This window comes from Tachypleus tridentatus, chromosome 3 (genome assembly GCF_004210375.1).
Source record: "Tachypleus tridentatus isolate NWPU-2018 chromosome 3, ASM421037v1, whole genome shotgun sequence".
Taxonomy (NCBI): Eukaryota; Metazoa; Arthropoda; class Merostomata; order Xiphosura; family Limulidae; genus Tachypleus; species Tachypleus tridentatus.
In genome coordinates this window covers 70,861,597-70,885,454 of record NC_134827.1, presented here as the reverse complement: position 1 = coordinate 70,885,454, position 23,858 = coordinate 70,861,597, and the positions used below count along the sequence as shown (strand labels likewise).

At 32.2% G+C, this 23,858-nt stretch overlaps 1 protein-coding gene across 8 annotated transcripts in view; it reads right to left on the bottom strand.

Moving 5' to 3' along the window:
* The window catches only part of LOC143247123 (solute carrier family 12 member 9), a 120,249-nt gene that overhangs the window by 11,252 nt on the left and 85,139 nt on the right, over positions 1 to 23,858 (bottom strand). For all 8 annotated transcript variants that reach the window (XM_076494652.1, XM_076494649.1, XM_076494655.1 and 5 more), the window contains 5 exons: positions 19,586 to 19,743; positions 16,811 to 16,896; positions 8,811 to 8,935; positions 3,255 to 3,447; positions 1,582 to 1,824 (listed from right to left, as the gene is read on the bottom strand). In XM_076494652.1, coding sequence (XP_076350767.1) covers positions 1,582 to 1,824; positions 3,255 to 3,447; positions 8,811 to 8,935; positions 16,811 to 16,896; positions 19,586 to 19,743 — 805 coding nt within the window. The remainder of the gene's footprint in view (positions 1 to 1,581; positions 1,825 to 3,254; positions 3,448 to 8,810; positions 8,936 to 16,810; positions 16,897 to 19,585; positions 19,744 to 23,858) is intronic.

Genomic DNA, 23,858 nt, shown 5'->3' with positions numbered 1-23,858 from the left:
TTGTCATTTTCTCTGTTAGTACAAGCTTTGTTCCCACAAGAAAGATAACTATCAGTTTGGATGAATTTTTATGGTTCTTGTCACATAGTTAAAAAGCCAAAAATTGTGATAGTTAAATGAAATTTTTTTTTCATGTTATTATTCTGTATCTAGTGCATTATTTAATTAAATAAAAATTATTGAGTGAATTACTACAATTAGCATAAAATAAGTAGGTTTAAGTGTCACTGACAGTCAACACAACAACAATAAAAAAAAGATGCCAGGGGTAGCTACTTTATTTCATGTTTATTCTTTATTTATAACTATAGATATACCTAAAACCTGAATATAGTTAAGATTAGGTAAAATAATATATTATAAATGGGTAATTTAACATGATAGTGTAATGTGATCTCCACATTTCCCAGGCAGGAACAGTAGTAGTTAGACAAGATTCAAAGAGCAATTAGAGGGCAATAAAGCAATAAAATTTAAGCATAAATAGATGTATATTGTTACAGCTTAACAATACCTAGGATAAACAAATGCAGTTTCATGATAAAATCTAAACTCATATTAGAAAAAAAAAAAAAAAAGAGAGAGAGAGTAATTCAGATCTATTCCAAATTTTACTTTTGGTGGTGACATGCTTAATAAAATTATCCAACCTCACACAGCAAGAGGTGGGGAAAAGAAAATAACAGATAAAATATGAAGTTTTACTGAAAAAGAAGTTTAACATATATTTAGAAGGTTTTAGAGATTATTATGCAAATGAAACTTGAGAATTCCGAGATGTAGAAAACTATTTTTAATCTTAACATGAAAATCACTTTACAGATGGACTAATAAAAAATACTTGTATATTCACAGACAAATCTTTTTTAGTTTATTAGAAATACTTCACTAAAAAATTGAATTTTGTAGGTAAAAACAAAATATTTAGAGAAAGTCTGAAAACGTTTGTAAAGATATACATACTACTTAAAAGTCAACAGTATTAAAACTATAAATACTTCAAACAAATATAAAGAAATCACACAGTTTGTCAAATCAATGAAGCCTGAACTGAGAGAGTTAACAACACTGTGAAAAGATCACCTTCCATGGTTCCCATTGGAGGGTTTTACTGCCTACATAACTTTTATTTAACAGTTTGTAATACAATATAATTGACAACAGGAAAAATGAAATTCAAAGATGAAGTGAAAATATGATTATTAATGAAAATAGATCTAACTCTATTCTTTTTAGTAATACTTAGCAAGTGATATTGACTTCAAAAATACTATATTTGTTTTCTAGTTAAGTTTAATAGATAATATTTGCTGAGAAAAATAATTTGTTTTTGTACCCAAACAAAAGACTAAAAGTTATGTCTTCAAAGTACACTAGTGATGATGCTGAAGAAAAACAAGTAAAACCCTTCTCTCTGATAAGCTACTCTTTTACCCAATTGATCACCTATGTAGGGAAATCCCTACATAGTTCTAGTGGTCCTCACCTCAAGAAGAATCCCAGACCTTTTTTTTTCATTTCTTTAATTCCATCCTACTCTATACAAATTAATGACACCATGCATAAATAGTTTTTGCTTACTTTTAACTTATCCATTAAAGAAAGCCATAGAGGATATTCTTCTGTTACAGGATCTGTATCAAGTGATGCCACATCTCCAATTTTTACATGACCAAGTACATAAAGGCCACTCTTCTTTAAATCATTAGCAAACTTGATCAGAGGAACACAGGATCGAGGATTTGCCACCATCAACAAAAACTGAGGTCGCCAAAACTTGATATGATCCTTCCGGCTGTCCAGCAGTAACAGATACTTTCTAACCTAAAACCATAACAACATCAGAAGTTAAAATCTTACTTTTCTGCATAATAAACATCATTATTTGACAAAAAATTAAAACACATTGCACCATAAAACAACCATTAGATAAAAACATTAACAAAGAGCATGCATAAAGATTCCAATAAAAACATTCCATAAGTTAGACTAACAAAAATAATCATACACATGAAATAATGAAAAAGCATACATAAACATATGAATACATAAAAATTACAACTTTTGCAAATAAACTACATACCAAAGAAATGCAATAAATATTCATATAAATTAGTTGTAACTATATTTTCAATGTTTTGATTTGGTTGCTTGCTATAGGAATCTGCTTATATTACGATAACCCTAGGTTTAAAGTTTATAAAAATAGTCTGAAAATACAGAAAATGTGTGTGAATGTCATTAACTGAGAGACTTTGCAAAATATCTAAAAACAAGAATAAGTTACAAGTTTATTCATACATTAACTATAGTACCATTAGTTATTTTGTAGGAGAAAACATAATTTGTGAACTGCACATTACAACTATGGAGAAGTGATATTAGCATTAAGGAAGAAAACTAATTCATTATCATCACATGGACTGTGAATTATTTTCATAAAGTTATTTAAAAGAACTGACCCAAAAAAAAAGAACACTTTTCAATAATAAAAATAAAAACTATATGCAAAATAATCAAACACTAGTTCTTTATGCAAGGCTTATACCCAAATAATTTAAATAAAAAAATTAGTAGCTATGTACAAAATATTTAACATTAACAAACATTACTCTCTAAATGCAAAGACACAGCATTAAGAATAAAACATTAGTAGTTATGTATTAAAAACTTCTAAAAACAACATTACCAGACACAGTATTGGAACACAAACACAACAGTCAGAATATATAAAAAAAAGAAGCACAAAACCAAATAAAAATATTAGTAGCTATCTACAAATATCTTTGAATGCACAGAAACAACCATAAAAAAACAAACACATTGAAACACATAATTCAAACAAAAATATTAATAGATTTATAAATCTATAAAAACATTTCTTTTTAAATGGACAAGAAAATATAACCAAAATAAAAACACAAGAACACAATTCAAAGATAAACAGTAGCTACATAACATAACCAGAAGGAATACTGTGTTCTGTTTTTCATACAAACAAAACACCACCAGTTCAAGTACAGAACACAAGATGAAAATTTAGTATCACTATAATAATATTAGAAACATAAAAATAGCAAGCATTATAACATTGACACATATTCAGCTTTAATTCTAGATACATAAATATAGAAAAACAACAATCTAACAATACACTCTGATGTACACAACTTTAAATTAGCTTTAAGTTAACAGTGAAAAGATAGTATTCAACCATAACTTGACTTCAACACAATTAAGTTAAGCCACTTCACCTGATGAAAAATTAAAGCCTGACTGATGGATCCCCAGCGAACTGGAGGCGAACGGAGATGAAGGACAATGACAAGTACCAAGCACATAATAACAGTAATAGCAGCATAGAGAGGACTGATGATAAACATCATTACCCCACATCCAACCAACCCAATGGCTGCAGTATACCAGGAAAAATACTTGAAAGATGGCCTATAATAAAAAAAGAAAATTATGACTAAAAAACAACAATCAAGATACATGATAGTGTGTCATACAGTCAAAACAACCAAGCTAATGTTGGTTACCATAAAGTGTCAATTTCTTACTTGCTGTGGTTTGTTGGTTTGTATTCACAAACATTCATAGTATCTAATCAACAATACCTTAGATGTGAAATAGATGAGGCCAAAAAAGGATTGAGCACAAGACTTAAAGGAATAAAATCTAAACTGGCAGTGAACCCAGACAAGTACACTTATAATATTGATAAGAATGTTACAACACATTATATTCATTACTTAATTAAGCCACATACTTTTTTATTCACCTTCGTACCTAAAGTTGAACAAAAACACACAGACTGGCTAACTAGTGAATGAATATTTGCCATAAAATTATTATCAGTGTTACAAATGTTTGGCCACACATTCCATTCCTTCAGGTTGCATGCTTTGTCCTTTTTTTGGTGTTTCTGAAAGATCAATGCATATAAAAGGTCTTTTACTGTTTGAAAGAGGAATTCTATCCAGTATCAACAAATTACAATAGTCAATGCTATGTATGAAACACAAAAATCTGTCAGTGAACAAAAATTTGACCCCACTTCCAGTACACATACTGTGTTCACATTCAATGCAATTCAAATGTAGGAGGGATAAAAAAATTGCATATACTTTAACCCTATCACAACAGATAGATCAAAGTACATATATCACAACTTTATATTATTTTAAAACTTTAATTAAAATTATTTATATATCACAATAAAGTAATTGGGTGCTAAAACATAGTCAACCCTATATCCAAAGGCATCCTTTACTACACATCACATGGTTTTAATGACTTACATTCAAAATTTAATTAAACAGTAGTTTAATTATAATATAATATAATTGTTTATATTATATCAATTAGTATTGCATAAAATCTTAGCTAATCCGCATTTTACAAAATCCTGAATTTTACCCTAATGTGAGAAACATGAATTTGAATTTTCTCTGGGTATCCACTCTTCTCAATTTTATTCACCACCCCTTAAATAACTAAGAAATTTATTATAAATTACTCCCTCCTCTGAAATCACCTTTGTTCAGACAAACCATAATTGTTATATCCTTCAAACTTATTTGGTTACAGAGCAGTCAAAAAGAAAATCAGACCCTCTCCTTGCATGTCCTCTCTTTCAGGATTTATTAGTAGTTCTTACTCTTAATATTATATTATTTATAATGAATAGAAAGCCAATGTTTTCATCTATCAAACAACATATTATTTTGCACTGTTTTCTGGACAGAAAATTGTCATTTATTCTTTTACTACAAGTTTCATTCCTATGAAAAATATAATGGCCAGTTAGATGACTTTGTAACAGCTCTTGTTGAATAGTTAGATAGCCAGAAAAATTGTGATAGTTATGGGAAAGTGTCTGATCTTTGCATATTCTTATTCTATATCCTTTGGTGCATCATTTAATTAAATAAAAATTATTTAGTGCATTACAACAATTAGCATAAAATAAGTAGGGTTAAGTAACATCGATAGTTGATAGCTAAAGAGAAAAAAAGATGGCCTGGGAAACTACTTTATTTTATATTGTTTTTATTTATTTATTATAAAATAACTAAAATGGGAATATAGGGATCTCTTTATGTTAGTTAATATTAGGTAAAATAAATAAATCAAAATAGTTCTAAGACATGCATATGAGCAGCTCAGAGTAGTTCATGGGCAATGTGATTTGATAGTGTAATATAATCTCCACATTTCCCAAATGATTTACAACTTCTAATGGCAAAAACAGTAGTAGTTAAACATGGTTCACAGAGCAATAAAAAGGCTATAAATCAATACAATTTAAACATAAAACAGATGTACACTATTAAGAGTTTAAAGCTACTCTGGATAAGTGAATGTTGTTTCATGTTACACTTTGAAGTTTTTCTAAGAAAAGAAAAGGGTTATTTGATTTATTTCAATTTTCTTTTTATAGTGGCTGTGAGTAGGTCAATCAAACTGACAAACCTTGTATAGAGTTAGGATATATATAAAACAGCAAATAAAATATTAAATCTTTTCTGAAAACAAACATCTGAAATGTATTTAGGAGGTTTTAGGGATTACACAATAAATTTTAAAATTTCTGAGAGGAAGAAAACTATTTGGAATCTTAAAATGAAAATCACTTATCATACATACTAGTAAAAATGTTTGATATATTCACAGACAAATAGCTTTTTTAGTTTACTTAAAATACTTCACTGAAAAATATTATTCTTTGTATGCAAAAAACTTCTATATTTTGTTATGATATATATATTATATTAAAGGTTAGTAGTATCAAGACTACAAAATACTTTAAATAAATACACAGAAGTCATGGCTGGTCAAATCAGCTGAGCCCATGTTGAAAGTATCAATAAATCAAATTTTAATATTATACCTGTTTTAAGTTCTTAATTTTCTAAAGTATTAAAAAAATCCCCATTCTCTCCTAGTATTAGAGTTCTGATATTTGTTATCTAGGTTTCCCTCTTCTCTAGTTTATTTACCACCCCTCTAACAAGTACAAACTTTAATGCAAAATAATCACCACAGCACAGATATTAATAAGGCAAAGCATAATCTTACAGCTGCCTTCAAACATATTTGACTATAGAGCTATCAAATATAAAATCAGACCCTTTTGCAATGCTCACCTGTCAAGTCCTCTCTTCCACAAACTGCCAGTAGTTCTTTCAGATGTTTTACACAAAATTAATTATTACCATCAAAAAGCCAACGTTTTAATCTATAAAATAATGCACATTACATTGCTTTCTGTACAGAGGATTGTCAATTTAACATTAATTTTGAATTTTTTTTCTTGTGGTATTAACACCAAAAATCTCAGCTGAATTTTTATAGCCTTTATTATACAGTTAGAAAGTCAAATAAATTATAATGGTTATAACGATACTGTTTACTTTGTGCATGATATTATTCTATGCTCTTAGGTGCATTATTTAAATAATTAATTAAAAATTATTTAGTACAATTGTTCCATTACAATATAAAATAAGCACAAGTTTCACCAACAGTTCACAGCAGAAAAATATGAGAATTCAGGTAATATATTTCTTGTATTTCATGAGTATTTTCATGTATGATTATAAAAGTAACTAAAAGAAAAAAATGAGAATCTTACTAGATTACATTAGATAAAATAATGAAAAATAAATAAATTTCTTCACAGAGTATGTTTGCGAGCAGCTTGTGTGTTACATAATTCTAAATGGTAATGTTACCTACCAAGTGATTTACAATTTGTGTTGCAGGATTATTATTCAGACAATTTTTATAGCAATAACCATAAGTATAAACTGGTGTATATTGTTATCAGCTTCAAGCTATTTAGAATAAACAAGTGTCGTGTTAAAATTTGTAGTTATTCCAGAAAGAAAAAAGGATAACTTAGATTATTTCACATTTTTATAGTGGTTATGAGATCAGTCATATTGACCGAATGCACATAATTAGTGAAGAGAAAATAACTAATAAAATACAAAGTTTTACTGAAAAATAGGATAAAAAACATCAGATATTTGTTTAGGTGGTTTTATTGATAGTGGACATAAAATTTCACAATTTTAAACAGAGAAAAGTATTCTTCATTTTAACACAAAAAGCACTTTGCACTTGGGGCAGTTCACACTGTATGTGTGTTTTCTTATAGCAAAGCCACATTGGGCTATCTGCTGAGTCCACCAAGGGAAATCAAACCTGATTTTAGTGTTGTAAATTTGTAGACTTACTTACCAATGTACCAGCAAGGAACACAGTTCACACTGATAACGTATATTCATGGATAAATGTTTAGCAAAAATAATTTTAAAAATCTTATTTATTTATTTTTTATACAAAAGGCTTGTAATATTTATCAATGGCTTGCCAAATTTTCTGAAGATACAAAGACACATGAAGTATTTTGCAAGTTACAGTACATATACTTTCATGGCTTCATGACGATGACAAGATGACAAAGTACACAAGCCTGTTGTGAAAGGCTTATTATATGTCAGAAGGTTAACTAAGTATTGGTAGTTTGAAGACAATAAAACAAATTTCTAAAACAAGTCATCCATTTACAGTTTAGATATTTGATTTACACTAACAGTAGTACTTTCACAGGTTTAGATACTTTACTTACACTAAGAGTAGTACTTTCACAGTTTCATATACTTCACTTAAACTATTAATCATCCTTTCAAAATTAAAAAAAAAATCTTACTTTAAGTAAACCATATAGTTTTAGACAACTTGTCTTGCTACAATATTAAACATGAAAGAGTGCTGTTGTAAATTTGCTAAAGAGAGGATGTAGCAGATGAGCATGGCAAGAAGAGTCTGATTTTCTACCGATGAATTTTTTACCAATTATGATTGAACACTATGACAATTATGCTTTGCCAGAGCAATGACAAGATTATACCAAGTAATTTATATTAAATGTTGTTCTTTTTGAAGGAGTGTTAAATAAGTTAGTGAAAAGAATATACCTAGAGAGCAAATGTTACAATTCTCCCACTAGGAGAAATTGAGAAATTTAAAAAAAATATTTCCTGATAAAAATAAAACCTTAAAACTTGTATACCATAAGAATTTAGATTATTAGCTGTTTTTATGCCACATGTATCCATATACAAGAAGAAAGTAGTTTAAATTTTAAAAGTAACTCACTAAAATCTCATAACACATGTAGAAAAAGATGTCCATAGCAAAGCAGTTAACCTGATTTTCAATTTCATACTTGTTTTATACTATTACTAATCCTTTCACAGTGTTAGATACATACCAATACTATTAGATACTTCACTTACAGCAAACCTTTTAGTTTAAGATATTTCAATTATACAAAGAGAAACACTTTTACTATATCAGAAACTTCACTTACATTTTTAGTAATCCTTTTACAGTGTTAGATATCTGATTTACACTGTTAGTAACCATTTAGATATTTGACTTGTGCTATTACTAATCCTTTCACAGTTTTATAGTGGAAGTATGCCATTGGTAAACGTCTGCTGTTATAGATACTTGTTTTTTTCACTATTAGTACTACTTTCATATTTTAACTAACTGACATATACTGATTGTTTCCAACTTATGAAATGTTTAATATAGAGAATAGCACACAGATGTGAGGCTTGGCTATGTTGATCATCATCAGACAAGAAAAAATAACAATAAGTATTAGGTACATTAAAAAATACAAGATCAGAAGTATGTTCTAATTATGTGAAACAAGAACAACAATAAAAATAATCAATATTATTGACTTTATTAAAACATAATCACTGGAAGCAAGGGTATAATACCTAAAGTTTGGAGCTGAAGCAACATCTAGTCCCAAGCAGGCCAGGTTTGTTGACATGTAAGACAGCAAGAAGAAAATGGAAGTTATCTGAGCAATTAAGTTGAGAGATCCCATTAGCAAAATCAGCTGTAAATAATAAAAAGCACCATTTCTTAAGAGTCTAGTCTAGTCTGTTGTGATACTTCACAAATTTCATAGCAATAATAAATGTCAACTAAAGCTAAAAATGTAAATAAAAATAAGAAAAAAAACAAGAATAAATTAGTGTTACTAGAACCACAAATGAATTGCAAGGAAAATACTGAATATTTTTAAGTCGGTGCACTTTAGTTGACAGAAACACTTGAATGCATATTATTTCTTATATACATCAAATATGAGACACAACATATCACATATAGTAAATTGCACAAGTCATCTTTCAACTCATGATGACATAAAATGTTCTACAATACTTTTCTTACTCACCACACTTCTCTATTCTTAAATTGCACAATTTTATATGCTTTCATTTCTTATATGTATTTTCCTACATAATGAAATTAGAAAAAAATGAGCATGATATGGAAATTTAAACATAAAAACATTATTAGAGTGCCATTTTCTTCATAAGCTGAACTTGTAAAAATATACATTTCTAATGTAAAATGAAATACTAAAACTTAATGATCACCACTTTCAATGCTAAACTAAGCTCATAGTAGCAGCATTTATACCTTTTATACCCTGTTAGTAGATAATTAGATTATTTCTTAACACAAACATACATACAAGCTAAGTAGCATGTACTTTTATATCCTTGCTAAGAAAAAAGTTTTCTAGCAATATGTAATTGTGGTTTCTTCAACAATATATTGCACACATTTGGTAAAACCATACCAGACAATGACAGAAGATATGAAGGACACACAATAAGTCCAGTTCTGTAACACAATTAAATAGCTTGATCTTCATGAAGCCTAGATTCCAAAACTGCTACTTATTTACATAAATTATAGATTAAATGGAAAGTGTAAAGTTCATATGCACATATTTTAATTGATGTACCTAAAAATCACATAATTACCAAAGCTACACTTTTTCAAGACCATGCATATACTATAGAAATTAAAGGAGAGTCCTAAAGCTACAGTTCTACAAATTCATGCCAAGTTGTAGACTCAAAAAGAGGGAAATCTCATGCTACACTTTTCTGAGATCATGAAACTGATAAAAAGAAGGATATTCATACTGAAGTTTCATTTTTTACAAAGTCATGTTCTGTTATGGACACTAAAGAGAAATTGATTGATTGATTGATTGATTTAGTGTTTTATGGCACAAAGCAGCTAGGATATCTGTGCCAAACGTTCGGTAAAAAGGTAAAAATAAATTAAATGTAGTAAAATACAGAAAAGGAAATGAAGGTAAAACAAAACATCATTGAAAAACAGAAAAGGCATAAAACCAATGTTGACACCTAGTTTACAATGTTAAGAGAGAAAGCAGAGTAAGAGAAGTTGTAAAGTACTTACTCTAGCAAAATGGTAATGATCATAACCCGCCAGGAAGACTAACAGGTAAGTTCAAGAACCACCATCAGTCACCTGAAGTTGGCCTTTCCAGTCCTGGTTCCAGGTTATGTGTCATAGCAGCCATTATCAAAATGTAAAATAATAGAAGTTTTAAAAGACATATAGCAAAATCGTAATAATGAGTAGCCAAATGTCCAGTGAAAAGGTAAAAGTAAAGTAAATGTAGTAAAATTTGTAAAAGTAAACGAAGGTAAAAACCAAACAGCAATTAAAAACACAAAATTGCATAAAACCAATTTTGACATCCAATCTATAAAGTTGTAAAGAACTTCTGTAGCAGAATGGTAACGATCACAACCCGCCAGGAAGACTAAAAGGCAAGTACCAGAACCACCGTCAGTCACCTGAAGTTGGTCTTTCCAGTCCTGGTTCCCGGGTTATGTGTTATTATGGCCAGTACCAAAGGGTAAAGTAATAAAAGTTTACAATACATGCAGCAAAATTGGAATGAATAACAACTCGCCAGGACGACTAATGGGTAGTTCAAATGGATAGTTTAAACAGCAGCGTTAGTCACCTGAAGTTGGCCTTTCCAGTCCTGGTGTCGAGTTATTTAAAGTTCTGGCCATTTTTCAATGTCAAATTGAACTAGAGAGAATGAAACTGTGAAAATGGAACCACAAGTAAAAAGGTGTAATGAATAAATATCAAAAACTTAAATGAGATTAAAAAGATTAATGGCCATTAAAAAACTAAAAACTTTATCAAGGTGGACAGTGTCACCATCACAAATAACACTGTCCAATGTTACAGATAAACACTGGGAAAAAACATGTTTAAAATATTGCCGTCGTTGAGAATCGTAACGATGGCAAGAAAGTAAAATGTGGCTGATAGTGATTTGAGTGTTACACAAACTACACACTGGTGCATCAGTTCCAGATAAAAGAAAACAATGAGTTAAAAAACTGTGACCAATGCATAGTCTAGTTAGAACAACTTCCTCCTTCCAAACCTTATGGAAGCTAGATGGCCAATATAGGGTTTTATTTGAAAAAGTTTGTTGTCATGTTGCTCACTCCAAGTGGACTGCCAGCTGGCACGGAGCCGAGCCTTGAATACAAGATCATAGTCCATGCACGAAATAGGAACAGTGGTGATAATGCCAGAGCAGATAGATTTAGCTGCCGTGTCTGCAAGCTCGTTCCCGCGAATACCAACAGCTCAATATATCTCATGTTCAATGACTGATACGAGATGTGAAAGTCGTCGACATATCCAGAAAAACTGGATAGAAGTAGCAGATAATGAGAAATGGGCCAGTTGGTTTTGAATATCAGCGAAAACAGGGTGTGAGCCAACGTGTAGCGATTCCAGGGCCAGTATAGAACTAAGCGAGTCAGTATAAATAGTGCAGTTGGAGTACTGCTCAGCTTCAATATGATCCAGGGCAAGGGATATGGCATACAGTTCAGCAGTGAACACAGAAGCTGTAGAGGGGATTCTGCGTGCAACCACCAAACTGCAGCAAACCATAGCAGAGCCCATTAAATTACCTGATTTGGAACCATCTGTATAAATGGGAATGGAATGACAGTGTGAAAGATGTTCATTAAATAAATGACGGTACTTCCAATCTGGAGTATCTACCTTTTTCAGATGACTGAAAGAAAGATCACATTTGGGGGCTGTAATAAGCCATGGTGGGATGGGCTGACCTGTGGAATCTGCAATGTTATCCATGAACAGACCTAAGTCATCCAATTGCACCTGGATGCGAAGGCTGAACGGAGCAATGGCAGATCGTCTGTTCTGAAAAAGTACAGCCCACTGAGGAAGGAAAACACATCCCCAGGTGGAATGCTTTGTTAAGGAATGAAGTTTCGAAGAATATATTAAAGACAGTTGCAAATGGCGAAGGTGCAGAGAAGATTCATGAGATTCAACGTATAAGCTTTGAACTGGAGAGGTGCGGAAAGCCCCAGTGCAAAGTCGAAGTCCTTGGTGATGAATGGGATCTAGCATCTTTAAGGCCGAAGGTCTGGCAGAGCCATAGACTATTGATCCATAAGCGAGTTTTGATCAAATAAGAGCACGATATACCTTTAACATAGAACATCGACCTGCTCCCCAACTGGTAGTAGAGAGGACACGGAGGATGTTCAGTGCTCTTGTGCATTTGATCCATAGCTGCTTTAAGTGTGGTATAAAGGTCAGCATACAGTCAAAGATAAGCCCCAAGAACTTGGTCTCAGGGACCACTGGCAGTGAAACTTCACCGATATGAAGTTCAGGATCAGGTTGAATACCCCGTTGGCAGCAAAAGTGCATGCAAACGGTTTTAAAGAGAGAGAAATTAAAGCCGTTCACCGTGGTCCACTTCAGTACACGATTGAGGGCAGTTTGTAGTTGCCGCTCAATATATTTCATGTTCAACGACTAACATGAGATGTGAAAGTCGTCGACATACAGCCCATTCGCAATAGTGAGAGGGAGTTGTTCAGTGATGGCATTTATCTTTATTCTGAAAAGTGTGACACTCAAAACACAGTCCTGAGGGACTCCAAGTTCCTGTACAAAAGAATGGGAAAGTGTCGAATCCACACGAACTTGGAATCTCCTGTCCATTAAAAAGTTTTTAATAAACATGGGTAAATGGCCACGTAACCCATATATATGGAGGTCTCGCAAAACGCCATACCTTCATGTTATGTCATAAGCCTTCTCAATGTCAAAGAATATTGATACAAGATGTTGGCGTTTGAGAAAGGCTTCTCTGATTGATGTTTCAAGTCGAATTAGGTGGTCTGTGGTGGAGTGCTGTCATTGGAACCCACACTGGGTGGGCGAGAGGAGGTTGTTTGATTCGAGGAACCAAACAAGACAAGCATTAACCATCCTTTCTGAGGTCTTACAGAGACAGCTCGTCAAAGCAATTGGACGATAGTTTGAAGGAATCTTGGGATCTTTCCCTGGCTTAGAGAAAGGTAAAATAATAGCCTGGTGCCAGGCATCAGGAAAAACATTCTCCTGCCAGATCCGGTTGAAAACAATCAGAAGGACATCAAGAGAAGCAGGAGATAGATGGTGCAGCATGTCATAGTGTACATCATCAGGTCCAACAGATGTACTGCCAGACCAATGAAGGGCCATTTTCAGTTCCACCAGTGTAAAGGGACAATTATAGTCAAAGAGACAGTCAGTTCGAAAGGAAAGAAGTGAACGCTTTGCCCGAGTCATGGCCAAGAAGGTTGAGGAACAAGCAGAAGTGCTAGATACCCGGCAAAAGCTTTCACCTAGAGTATTAGTGATGCTCTGGACATCAGCCACCTCCAGACCATCAGAGAGTAAGATCGAGAGAGGGACAGAATTATAGTGCCCACTGACCTTTCGAATCCTGTCCCACATGACCTTGGAATTGGTGGTAGAAGATATGGTAGTTGTGAACTTAATCCAAGATTCCTTCTGGCTTTGACATCTTACCCACCTAGCATGTGCACGGGCCCGTTGGAAAGCGACGTGGTTCGAAAGTGTGGGATATCTACGAAAAGTATCCCAGGCCCGTTTTTGAGCCTTCTGTGCTAAGTGGCAAGCAGGATTCCACCACGGACAAGGATATCGTGGAAAACATGTCGAGGTTTTAGGAATACACTGAGCAGCTGCTTGTATAATACAGCTAGTTACCGCTGCCACACAGTCGTCTATTGATGGCTGATTCACGATGGTAGGATCAAGGTCTGCGAGAGCAGTGAAAGTGGACCAGTCTGCCTGATCCAGCTTCCACCGGGGCACGTGGGTAGGGTGGCATCGACCACGGCCAGTCTCTCTCAAAAGTATAAGAAAATGATCACTGCCTAGTGGATAATTGTCAACCCTCCATGAAAAATGGGAGAATAATGAAGGGGAGCAAACTGAGAGATCAATAGCAGTAAAGGACTGACTAGGTGCATGAAAATAAGTGGAAGAACCAGTATTGAAAAGAGAAAGATTGTGATCAGAGAGCATACGCTCTACAGAGCGACCCCTCCTATCAATAACAGCACTTCCCCAGAGGAAATGATGTCCATTAAAGTCCCCCAGGAGTAGAAAGGGAGATGGAACTGTTCAACCAGAGCATCAAGGTCTGATTGATCATATGTCTCTCCAGGCGACAGGTAGAGAGAACAAACAGTGATGGTATGACCCAAGGAAACACGGATGGCTACGGCCTCCAAGGGTGTGTTGAGGACAAAGACAGGATGGGTACATGCTGATCAACCAATAGTGCCACCCCTCCATGTACTCGTCCATCACACAGCCTGTCATTTCTGTACAGAGAAAACTGCCGAACGGTGACTGTATCAGCAGGTTTTAAAAATGTTTCTTGTAAGAAAAGACATACAGGATGGTAGGGAGCAATCAGTGTTTTGATATCATCCGGATTAGAACGTAAACCTCGACAGTTCCATTGTATGAAGGTGGCCATTTTTAATGACGGGTAGGCAAAGTGGCTGGAGAACCCTTCTGTTTACGACCACTGTCCTTAGTTGGAGGAGGTCTATCAACCTCCATGGATCCTGCCCTTGGTCGATTGGGCAGGTCTTTGTTATTGGAAGGGGATTCCAGTGATGGAGGATGTGAACAAATGATTGTTTTGCATCATGGGGTTGGAGAAAAAGATGTATCAGAAGAAATGCCTGTATTTGAAACTGAAGGATGTGGATCTTGAAGTTTGTTGGAATGTATGGGAGGAACAGAGATGGGTGTGGAAGTCGATTCATCAACCTTTTTAACCATGGAAGTCAAAAGGTTTTTCATTTGTTTTGGAAACGATTCTCTTGGAGGCACAGAGAGATCTGTCTGCACTCCCACTGTAGTTGTGGAACGAAGTGCAGCAGCATATGTCCGAGATGGAGTGGTGGGCAGCAATTTCTGAGCCTCAGGATAACTAATGTTATGAGTCGTTTTCAAATGATGCACCTCTTTTTCCTCCAACCATTTTGGGGAAGAACAAAAGTAGGAAGGGGGAGAACCATTGCAGTTGATGCCATGTGGGTTCATATCACATTCATAGGCATCGGGGTCCTTGCCACCGCAACAAGCACATGTCAGGGAACCACGACATGATGTCTTTGAGTGGCCGATCCTCTGACATTGGAAACATCGGAGAGGGTTTGGAATGTATGGCCGTACCCTGCAAATTAGATAACCTGCCTTGATGATGGCAGGTGCACGTGATGATGTAAATGTCAAAACAAGGGTATCTGCTAGCAGTGTAACTCCATCTTTGCAAGTGGAGATGCGCCTCATTGCAGAAACTCCTTGAGTGGAGAGACCAGCGAGAATCACTGACTCGGGGACATTCTTCAACTCTTTCTCAACAATAACTCCTCGTGATGAATTCAAGGTAGCATGAGAGGTAACCTCAATAGGTATATCCCCAATTGCCTTTGAATTCAAGAGGAGTTCACTGTGGTGGGTTGTGAATGTTTCAACTAATATGTCTCCAGATCAAAGCTTCTTTACTGACTTTGGAGAGCCAGCAAGACCCTCTAGTCCCTTTTGAATAAAAAAGGGGGATAATTGCCCTAAAGGTTTTTCTGAAAGAGAATGTAATATAAGAAAATGAGGTACCTGTGTTACAGATGTGGAAGATTGCTGCTCAGAGTCTTCAAGACATGGTTGCTTACCTATTGACTGTTTTTTCACTAATTTATTTAAATTTTTTGAAGGAGGATCCACAGGAAAAAAGAAAAATTTCGGTACCCACTGACCCCACCCACCATGGAGCCCTACGAGGGGACGCACTACAATGTCATGCAAGGACAATGCAGCAACGCCACGGTTTTGTGAGCACTATACCCAAACACCAGCATCAGGCACAATGACCACAACACCCATTGAGAACTTCAAACACTGGTACTTGGTTGACCCTAGCCCAAGTGGACCAGCTGTTTGACCCAAGGGGGGGGGCCACCCATCTACAGGAATTCAAGGCCAAAGTGTTGTGTTAGGGTTGGACCCCTCAACCACCAGGATCCTCTCCTCCCCATCACGGGTCGCCACGCATGGCAAACACGTGGGTGGATATTTAGATCCCAGAGAAGGTAACCAGACAGAACAGAACCTTCCCTGGCAGGTCCCGAGGGGCTAAAGAGAAATACTAAATTTCATTTTCCTAAGATCATGCACCTGTTATAGACACTAAGAAAAAATACTAAAGCTACACATTCACAGGGTCATGCACCGTTATAGACATTAACAATGAATACTATAGCCACACTTTTACAAGGTTTTGCACCAATTTTAGACATTAAATGGGAATATTAAACCAAAGCAGCATTTTCTTATTCATCATGTGTTACACACACCAGGATAGAAAAAATAAATTGTGTTATAACTATCTTTGTTCAATGTCAAATAATAATGAGATTTTATTAATAACATCATCCATAAGTTAACTTCAGCAATCATTAAATGAAAGAAAATACATTAACTACTCACAAACCTCCACAAAAAACCATGCTACCAAGACAGCAGCAACTGGGTTTCCTCCTTGAGTAGTGTACTGTACAACAGGCCTCAAAAGAGCACCTAAGTCTCACAAAAATGCTGCATTATTAAAAAATATAAAAACAAATACAAAACATTTATTTTTATTGAACTGAAACAATAACTAATGTCTGTAGCTGAAACTATTGTTCTCATTCAGTTTTACATTAAAAAGTAAATATTTCTCAAATCCATGCTTATTTAACTTTCTCACTATGAAATTGGTTGATTAGACTGACATTGTAACTGTTTTGCACTCATTATAACTTTTAAAACAGCATGTGTATTTTCACAAAATATGGCAATTTTTAGTAAACATTACAAGTCTTTTATACACAAAATATTAGATTTATTTAATGAAATATTTTCTGAGATTTCTCTTTCTTTTCACTTGTCCAACTGCAAAATTATTTTAATGTTATAATTAAAAATACTTTTTTCAGCCTGAAAAACCTTACATTTTATTTGCATAATCCCTAAAAACCTCCTTAATGAATTTCAATTTATTTATTTTTTTCAGCAAATCTACATTTCATCTGATATTTTCTCTACTAACTCTATTATGAGTCTATACAAGGTTGGTCAATTAGACTGACCTAGTAACCAGCAGAAAATAAAAAATCTAAATTATTGTTTTGTTTTTTTCCAGAATAACTTCATATTGCAGCAATACATACCTATTTATACCTTTTTTTTTTTAATTTACCATTCAACCATACTTAATCATTATTCATTCAATTATAAGTTATAAATCACTTGTGAAACATGCAAGTCACATTACATTATCAAATCACATTGCACTTGGGCTACTTGCTAACATACCTCATGAAAATTGTTACTGTATTATTATTACTTATTTTACCTAAACTCACAATGAAAAATAAAAAATTAAGTACTTACCAGGAACTTCTCTTTTTTTTTTGTCAACCATTAATGACATTTAATCCTATTTTTTATATTAACAATAGTACTGCAATAAACAATTTTTTATTTAATTAAACAATGCAAAAAAGAACAAATAATAATAATGTGCAAAAAACAGACAATATACCATAACTTTCACACTTTCTCTAGTTTTCAAACTGTGAGACAAGAGCTGTTGAAACTTCATTTAAGCTCTTTGATGCATTTTATATAGGAACTGAGCTTAAAATGAAAGCAAAACTGACAATTTCCTTTAAAGAGAATGATTTAAAATAAATCATTTGATAGAGTATAACCTTGGCTTTCCACTGTTATACATGACATAGCATTGAATGTCAAAGAATTATTGGTAATTTCTGAAAAAGTAGATATAACAGGTGAGCATGGCAAATAGGGTCTGACTGTCTATTTTATGGCTTTGTAACCAAATAACAATAAAAGTTATAAAATGTATGCTTTGTTTGAGTGATGACAATGTTATATTGAGTAATTTATGTTAACTTTCTGACTTCTTGAATGGGCAGTAAATAAATTAGAAAAGAGGGGATGCTTATAGGGGAAATGTCACAATTGTTATACTAGGGGAAATTCAGAATTACTTTTCATACTGCTTCACAAAATGAAAAACTTATAACTTATGTACATTAAAATATGGATTATTAGCTATGTGTTTATGTTTAATTTATTGGAATACCATGAAAAGAAAGAAGTTTAAGTTTAATCTCATAACACATGCAGAAATAAAAGTCCATGGAGAGAGGGTTAATGTTACTTTCATTTCTATTTTGATTTTTTCTTAATCATTAGTGCATTTACAATGATAATGCACTTTCAATAACAGCCTATTTTCCTGTTCCAAACTGCAGTTTTCAGGTGGTAATGTTACTTAACGGCAAGTTGTATGCTTTCCTATCACTCCAAAAATAATTTAGGCAACACAGAACACTGCATCTGCAGGAGCTAGATTTACTATAAGTTTTTTTCATAAGGTCAGTATTACGATTCTTCACATTTCAATGCACTGGTGATGAATTACATCTGTACATAAGATCTAATTTGAGAGTTGTCTAAAATACAATACCATTTGAAATAACGGAGTATTTTTGAAGTTTTGAGATTTTCAAAAATTACATTGGATGAAAATGTAAATGTTGTCTTCTTAATATTTTAAAGTATAAAATAATCTAAATGGTTTAAAAATTATATTGAGTGATTTACATGTAAGCTACAAATAAAAAAAATTATCACAGAAGAACTGTCAAAACTGTTTAGCTGTTTTAGTTTGTGGTAGTGTAATAAAAGAAAAAAAAAGTTCAAATTCTCATCACTGAACCAAAATGCACTTGTACTTCACCTGAATAACTATGTTTAAATTACTAAAACATCCTTAATATACTTAGTACTTTTAAATGATGTTTTCTTGCACTGTTTTGGTTTGCAAACCTATCAGATAAAAACTGAAATGTTAACATTTCATTTGCACTTTTATTCATTTTTATCAATATTTAGTCAGAACTCTCTATGGTAATTAAAATATTTTTAGATCTTGTCATCTATGTTAACAAAATCACAAATAATTTATTTGAGGAAAACAATCACACTGAAATACTTCCACCAGGACACAATGATAGCCATTTCATAATGAACTCTTAAAAGTACAGAGAACAAGGAGGTGACTAATATTTTACATGAAGTACAAATCACAGTTGTTCCAAAAAGATTATAACAATATTTTGTTAAAATAGAAAGAAAAACACTAACATAATTACAGAACATAATGATATTAGTTTTAACAATAAAATCTAACCAAAAAGCTCATCTTTAGCAAGAGCCTCCAAAACTCTGGAAGAACCAATCAAATTGCTTAATGCTGCAGAAAGAGTAGCAAACACAATCCCAATAGCAACAAGAGGTGGTTGAAGGTTGATATACTGCATGTAGAGGTAATTGTTTTTCAGCAGGAAACTAGAAAATCAAATAGATCATATTTATAAAAAAAACAAAAAACATTCAAAACTGCAAGCTATTTATAATTAATAGACAAATTAAAATAACTTCATAACTCATAACTTCTCAAACTATCAAATGTTGGTAATTCGAGAAGTGCTCTTTAGTGCAACCAAAGCTGGAAATGTCTAAATGCAGAAACAAACATAAATGCATCATAAAATATTTAATTTTTATGGGAAATTTTTAAAAAATTCAAGTTCATTTTAAATTTACAACACACAAATTAGTTTATTTTAATAAGCAAAAAAATTAAACATGTCCATTAGATTTACGATATTTTATTAATTGCCCCTCAATCAATTGATAATATTCTTCTCTACAGAAACTTAATACAAAATTGTACACAGATGTTCACATCTTGTTTAGGGCAAGCTTTCAACTCCAGTTTTTGAGTTTTTATCAAATACAATTTAATTAATATTGTCTACATAAAGCAGCTTAAAGGATGAAATATGCTGTAATCTAGTTACTTGAAAAGAATTGTAATCATTGAATTTGTCTATACTTATCCAAAAAACTATTAAAGAAAAACATTTAAAATAGTGAAGTCCCTCTAAAAAGGGGTTTAGAAGTAATTATTATTGTTTACAAAACATATATATGAATTATATTTTGAACAATTCATTACTGTTTTGAATGAAGGAATATATATATAGGCAATTTAAGTTGAAGGCCATTATTTTTATTCGCCTCTTTAATGTTGAACAACAACTTCTATTATTATGCCTACATTTCCTCCACATAGCTTATTACATGCTACATATGGCAAAAGTAAACCATAACACACATGAAGCTGCTGATTTTTGTTGCTAAGTTAAAGAAACTGAAATAAAATGTGACAATAATAAACTTGTCAATCTACAACCGAAGGAAAACTCTGTTTAAATAAAATAACAAAGGTATTATAATTATTCATGCATTACACTTAAATAATTGCAATCACAAGATTTATGAATTATTAAAAAATAGTATGCACATTCTGCTAAAACACAATCTATGTTACTTAAAACATTGAAAAGGAAATTCAAATAACTAACTTCATGTTTGTCATCATAAATGAAATCATAAAAATCCAACATCTAATCTCAGTCATAATCCCAAACCACAAATTTATGTAGTATCAAAAATCCACAAAGAAATAATTCTGTGAGATTTGTTACACTGATTCTTTAACTTACATTATCTTCAAGCAGTTTGCCACTATACTAAAAGCTTTATCTGTAGAGGGAATATGCTTCATAAAGAATTCAATTTATAAAAAATATCTCAGCTGTAACTATTTATACTACGCCAATATGGTAGGTTCAACATCATTTCACTTTTCACAAAAGTTCTCTTTGTAGAGGCAAACAGTGCCACAGTTTCAAAATTAAGCAGTAATAACTATTTTCAAGCTAAATTCAATATATCTTTAGAACATTTCATGAAATGCATAGACATTTGACAAAAACTTAAATTCTTCAAATGGAAAAACAAATATTACAGAATATGGAATCTCCTCCTCCACTCATTTCTTTCAGAAATCTATAATTAATAACACAGGTATCAATGTCTTTGCAAGAATCACTGCTTTTGGACAGATATTTAAATAACGTTTTTGTTTTATATCTCTTTCATCTCAAGTCTTCACAAGTTCCTCTATCATCTCAACAATGAAGGCCAAGCTATAAAGTTCACTTTAAAAACTTACATCTACTACTCTTTACTACTACTTGGTTTAAAAATGATCAAAAATGAATCAAAAACAGCATTCACAACATCAATAAACAGAAAGAAAATAATATTAATAGATAACTAAAGTGCAAAAAGGTATTCTAGAATACACTAACCAATAAAGTCACTACAGTAATAACTTATAAACATTTTCTTGACAGATCAAGTCGAAACACAACAGTTAAAGGCTGAATCAAAAATACTATGCTCCCTTTCTTGATCAAAATTCTACCATTAAAACTACAAAATTATTTACACAAAATTACTAAAAGTGTTTAGATGCATCTTGAAGTATTCACTATACTAAATCAATGAAATAGAAGAACCTGCTATATTTGGATACTACACCATGAATATTTCTTCCAAAGAAAAATTAGAAAAAATAAATAAAGTTTATTAAAGAAATTTTCATATAGAAATTATCCTAATAAATTAAGTAAAATGTAAAATCCACTCACCTTCCTATAACTTTCAGATAAGAAAAAAATTATTGCTTTACCATAAATGGCATACTTTTGGGAAAACTTAAGATATAATACAACATACAGTTTATTTTCCAATGTCTCTATTTTCTTAAAAACATTCTTCATGCAGTTAAGAGAATCTAGTCAATGAAACATTGTGATTTATGAAATAAATCAAGATAAAAGCAATCCATTGAACATTTCTATTACTTCCTTCATTCATAATACTCATGAAAATATGTTTATTAAAAGAGCAAAACAAACAAACAAAAAAATACTTTAAGTATTTCTACAATCTAAAGTAATAACTAATGATCATTAAATTTTACCAAAAAATAAAGCCTGAAGTAAACTCTGATAAAAACAGTAATTGCATTTCATTTATAATCCCGTGCTCATTCAAGTGCTTAATTCTATCTACGTGAGATCTGTAAATTCCAACAACCTCATATTCATTTTGTACCCATTACAGTTTCCATACTATAGCTCTTAATAGATAAACATGTAAATATTACAAAACTGTTGATTTCATAAATAAATTAGTTTTTAATGAAGTATTTTACCAATAATTTGTCCATGAATATATATTGTACTTCTATATAATAATCCAAATGAAAGAAATTTTCACATTAAGATTAAAAATAGTTTCCTTGTCTCAAAATTCTCAAATGTTATTTGTGTAATCTCTAAAACCTCCTGAATAAATTTCATGTTTCTTTTTATAAACCTTTGTACTTTACCTGTTACTTTCTATACTATAACCTTACACATGATTGGTCTATTTTATTGACCTTGTAACCACCAAAACAAACAAAAAAAAGTAATAAACCTACAATATCTTGTTTTTTCTAGAATACCTTCAAATTGTAATGATACTTTTTTATCCCATATAGCTTTAAATTCATAACAGTATACGTCTATTTATACTCAAGTTTTATAGTTTACTTGCCTTATAAACCATATTTAACTACTATTCACATTACTATAAGTTGTAAATCATTTAGTAAATATGCAGCTTATGTTGCACTATCAAATTACATTACACATGACCTCCTGGTGAGCATAAGTTATGAAACAACTTTATCATATCATTTTTATCGGTTTCACATAATCTAGCCTTAACTAGCATAAAAAACTTTCACATTTTTACATTTGAGTTACTGTTACAATAGTGAATAAAAAATACACTAAACAAACAAGAAGAAGAAAAGGCACTTAATTGGGCTTCCTCTTCTTTTGTTCTTGACTGTTGATGACACTTAAACAAAAAGTTGATAAACCTACTTTTGTTTATACTTACAATATCACTGCATCACATGATTTTTATGTAATTAAATAATGTGGCACATCATTTTTGTACCACCACAATATTTATACTAAATTTATGGTTTATTCTCTATATAAGCAACTTTCACATAACATGTGGTCAAGTGGTCAAGAAACCTGCCACAATAACTTTCTTCCACCTGCTTTTGATAATTCTCTAGTAACTAACAGCTGTTCCACCTCTGAGGGTATTGCTGCAATATTGCATGCTGTTCAAAGATGTCAAAAGCTTGTCTATCAGTGACAGTTCAAAATTACAGCTTAATCTACTTTGAGTTAGAATAGTGAATAGTGTTAGTCATTTTGTGTTTCACTTTGTAACTGCTCTCTATTTCATTTGTTCTCATGGCTCACTGATGCAGAGATTCATTATTATTTCATAACATACAGCTTAACCAAATTTTCTGATAGAACTTATCTCCCTACTTCTCTGAGGTTTACTCAGTTTTATCTAAATATACCACAATCTTACAATCACCAATAAGCTGATTAAAGTGAATTGCTTGTTCACATTAAGAAAGTTTATGGCATATTATAAGTAATGCAAACTTTTTCAACTGTTGTAGT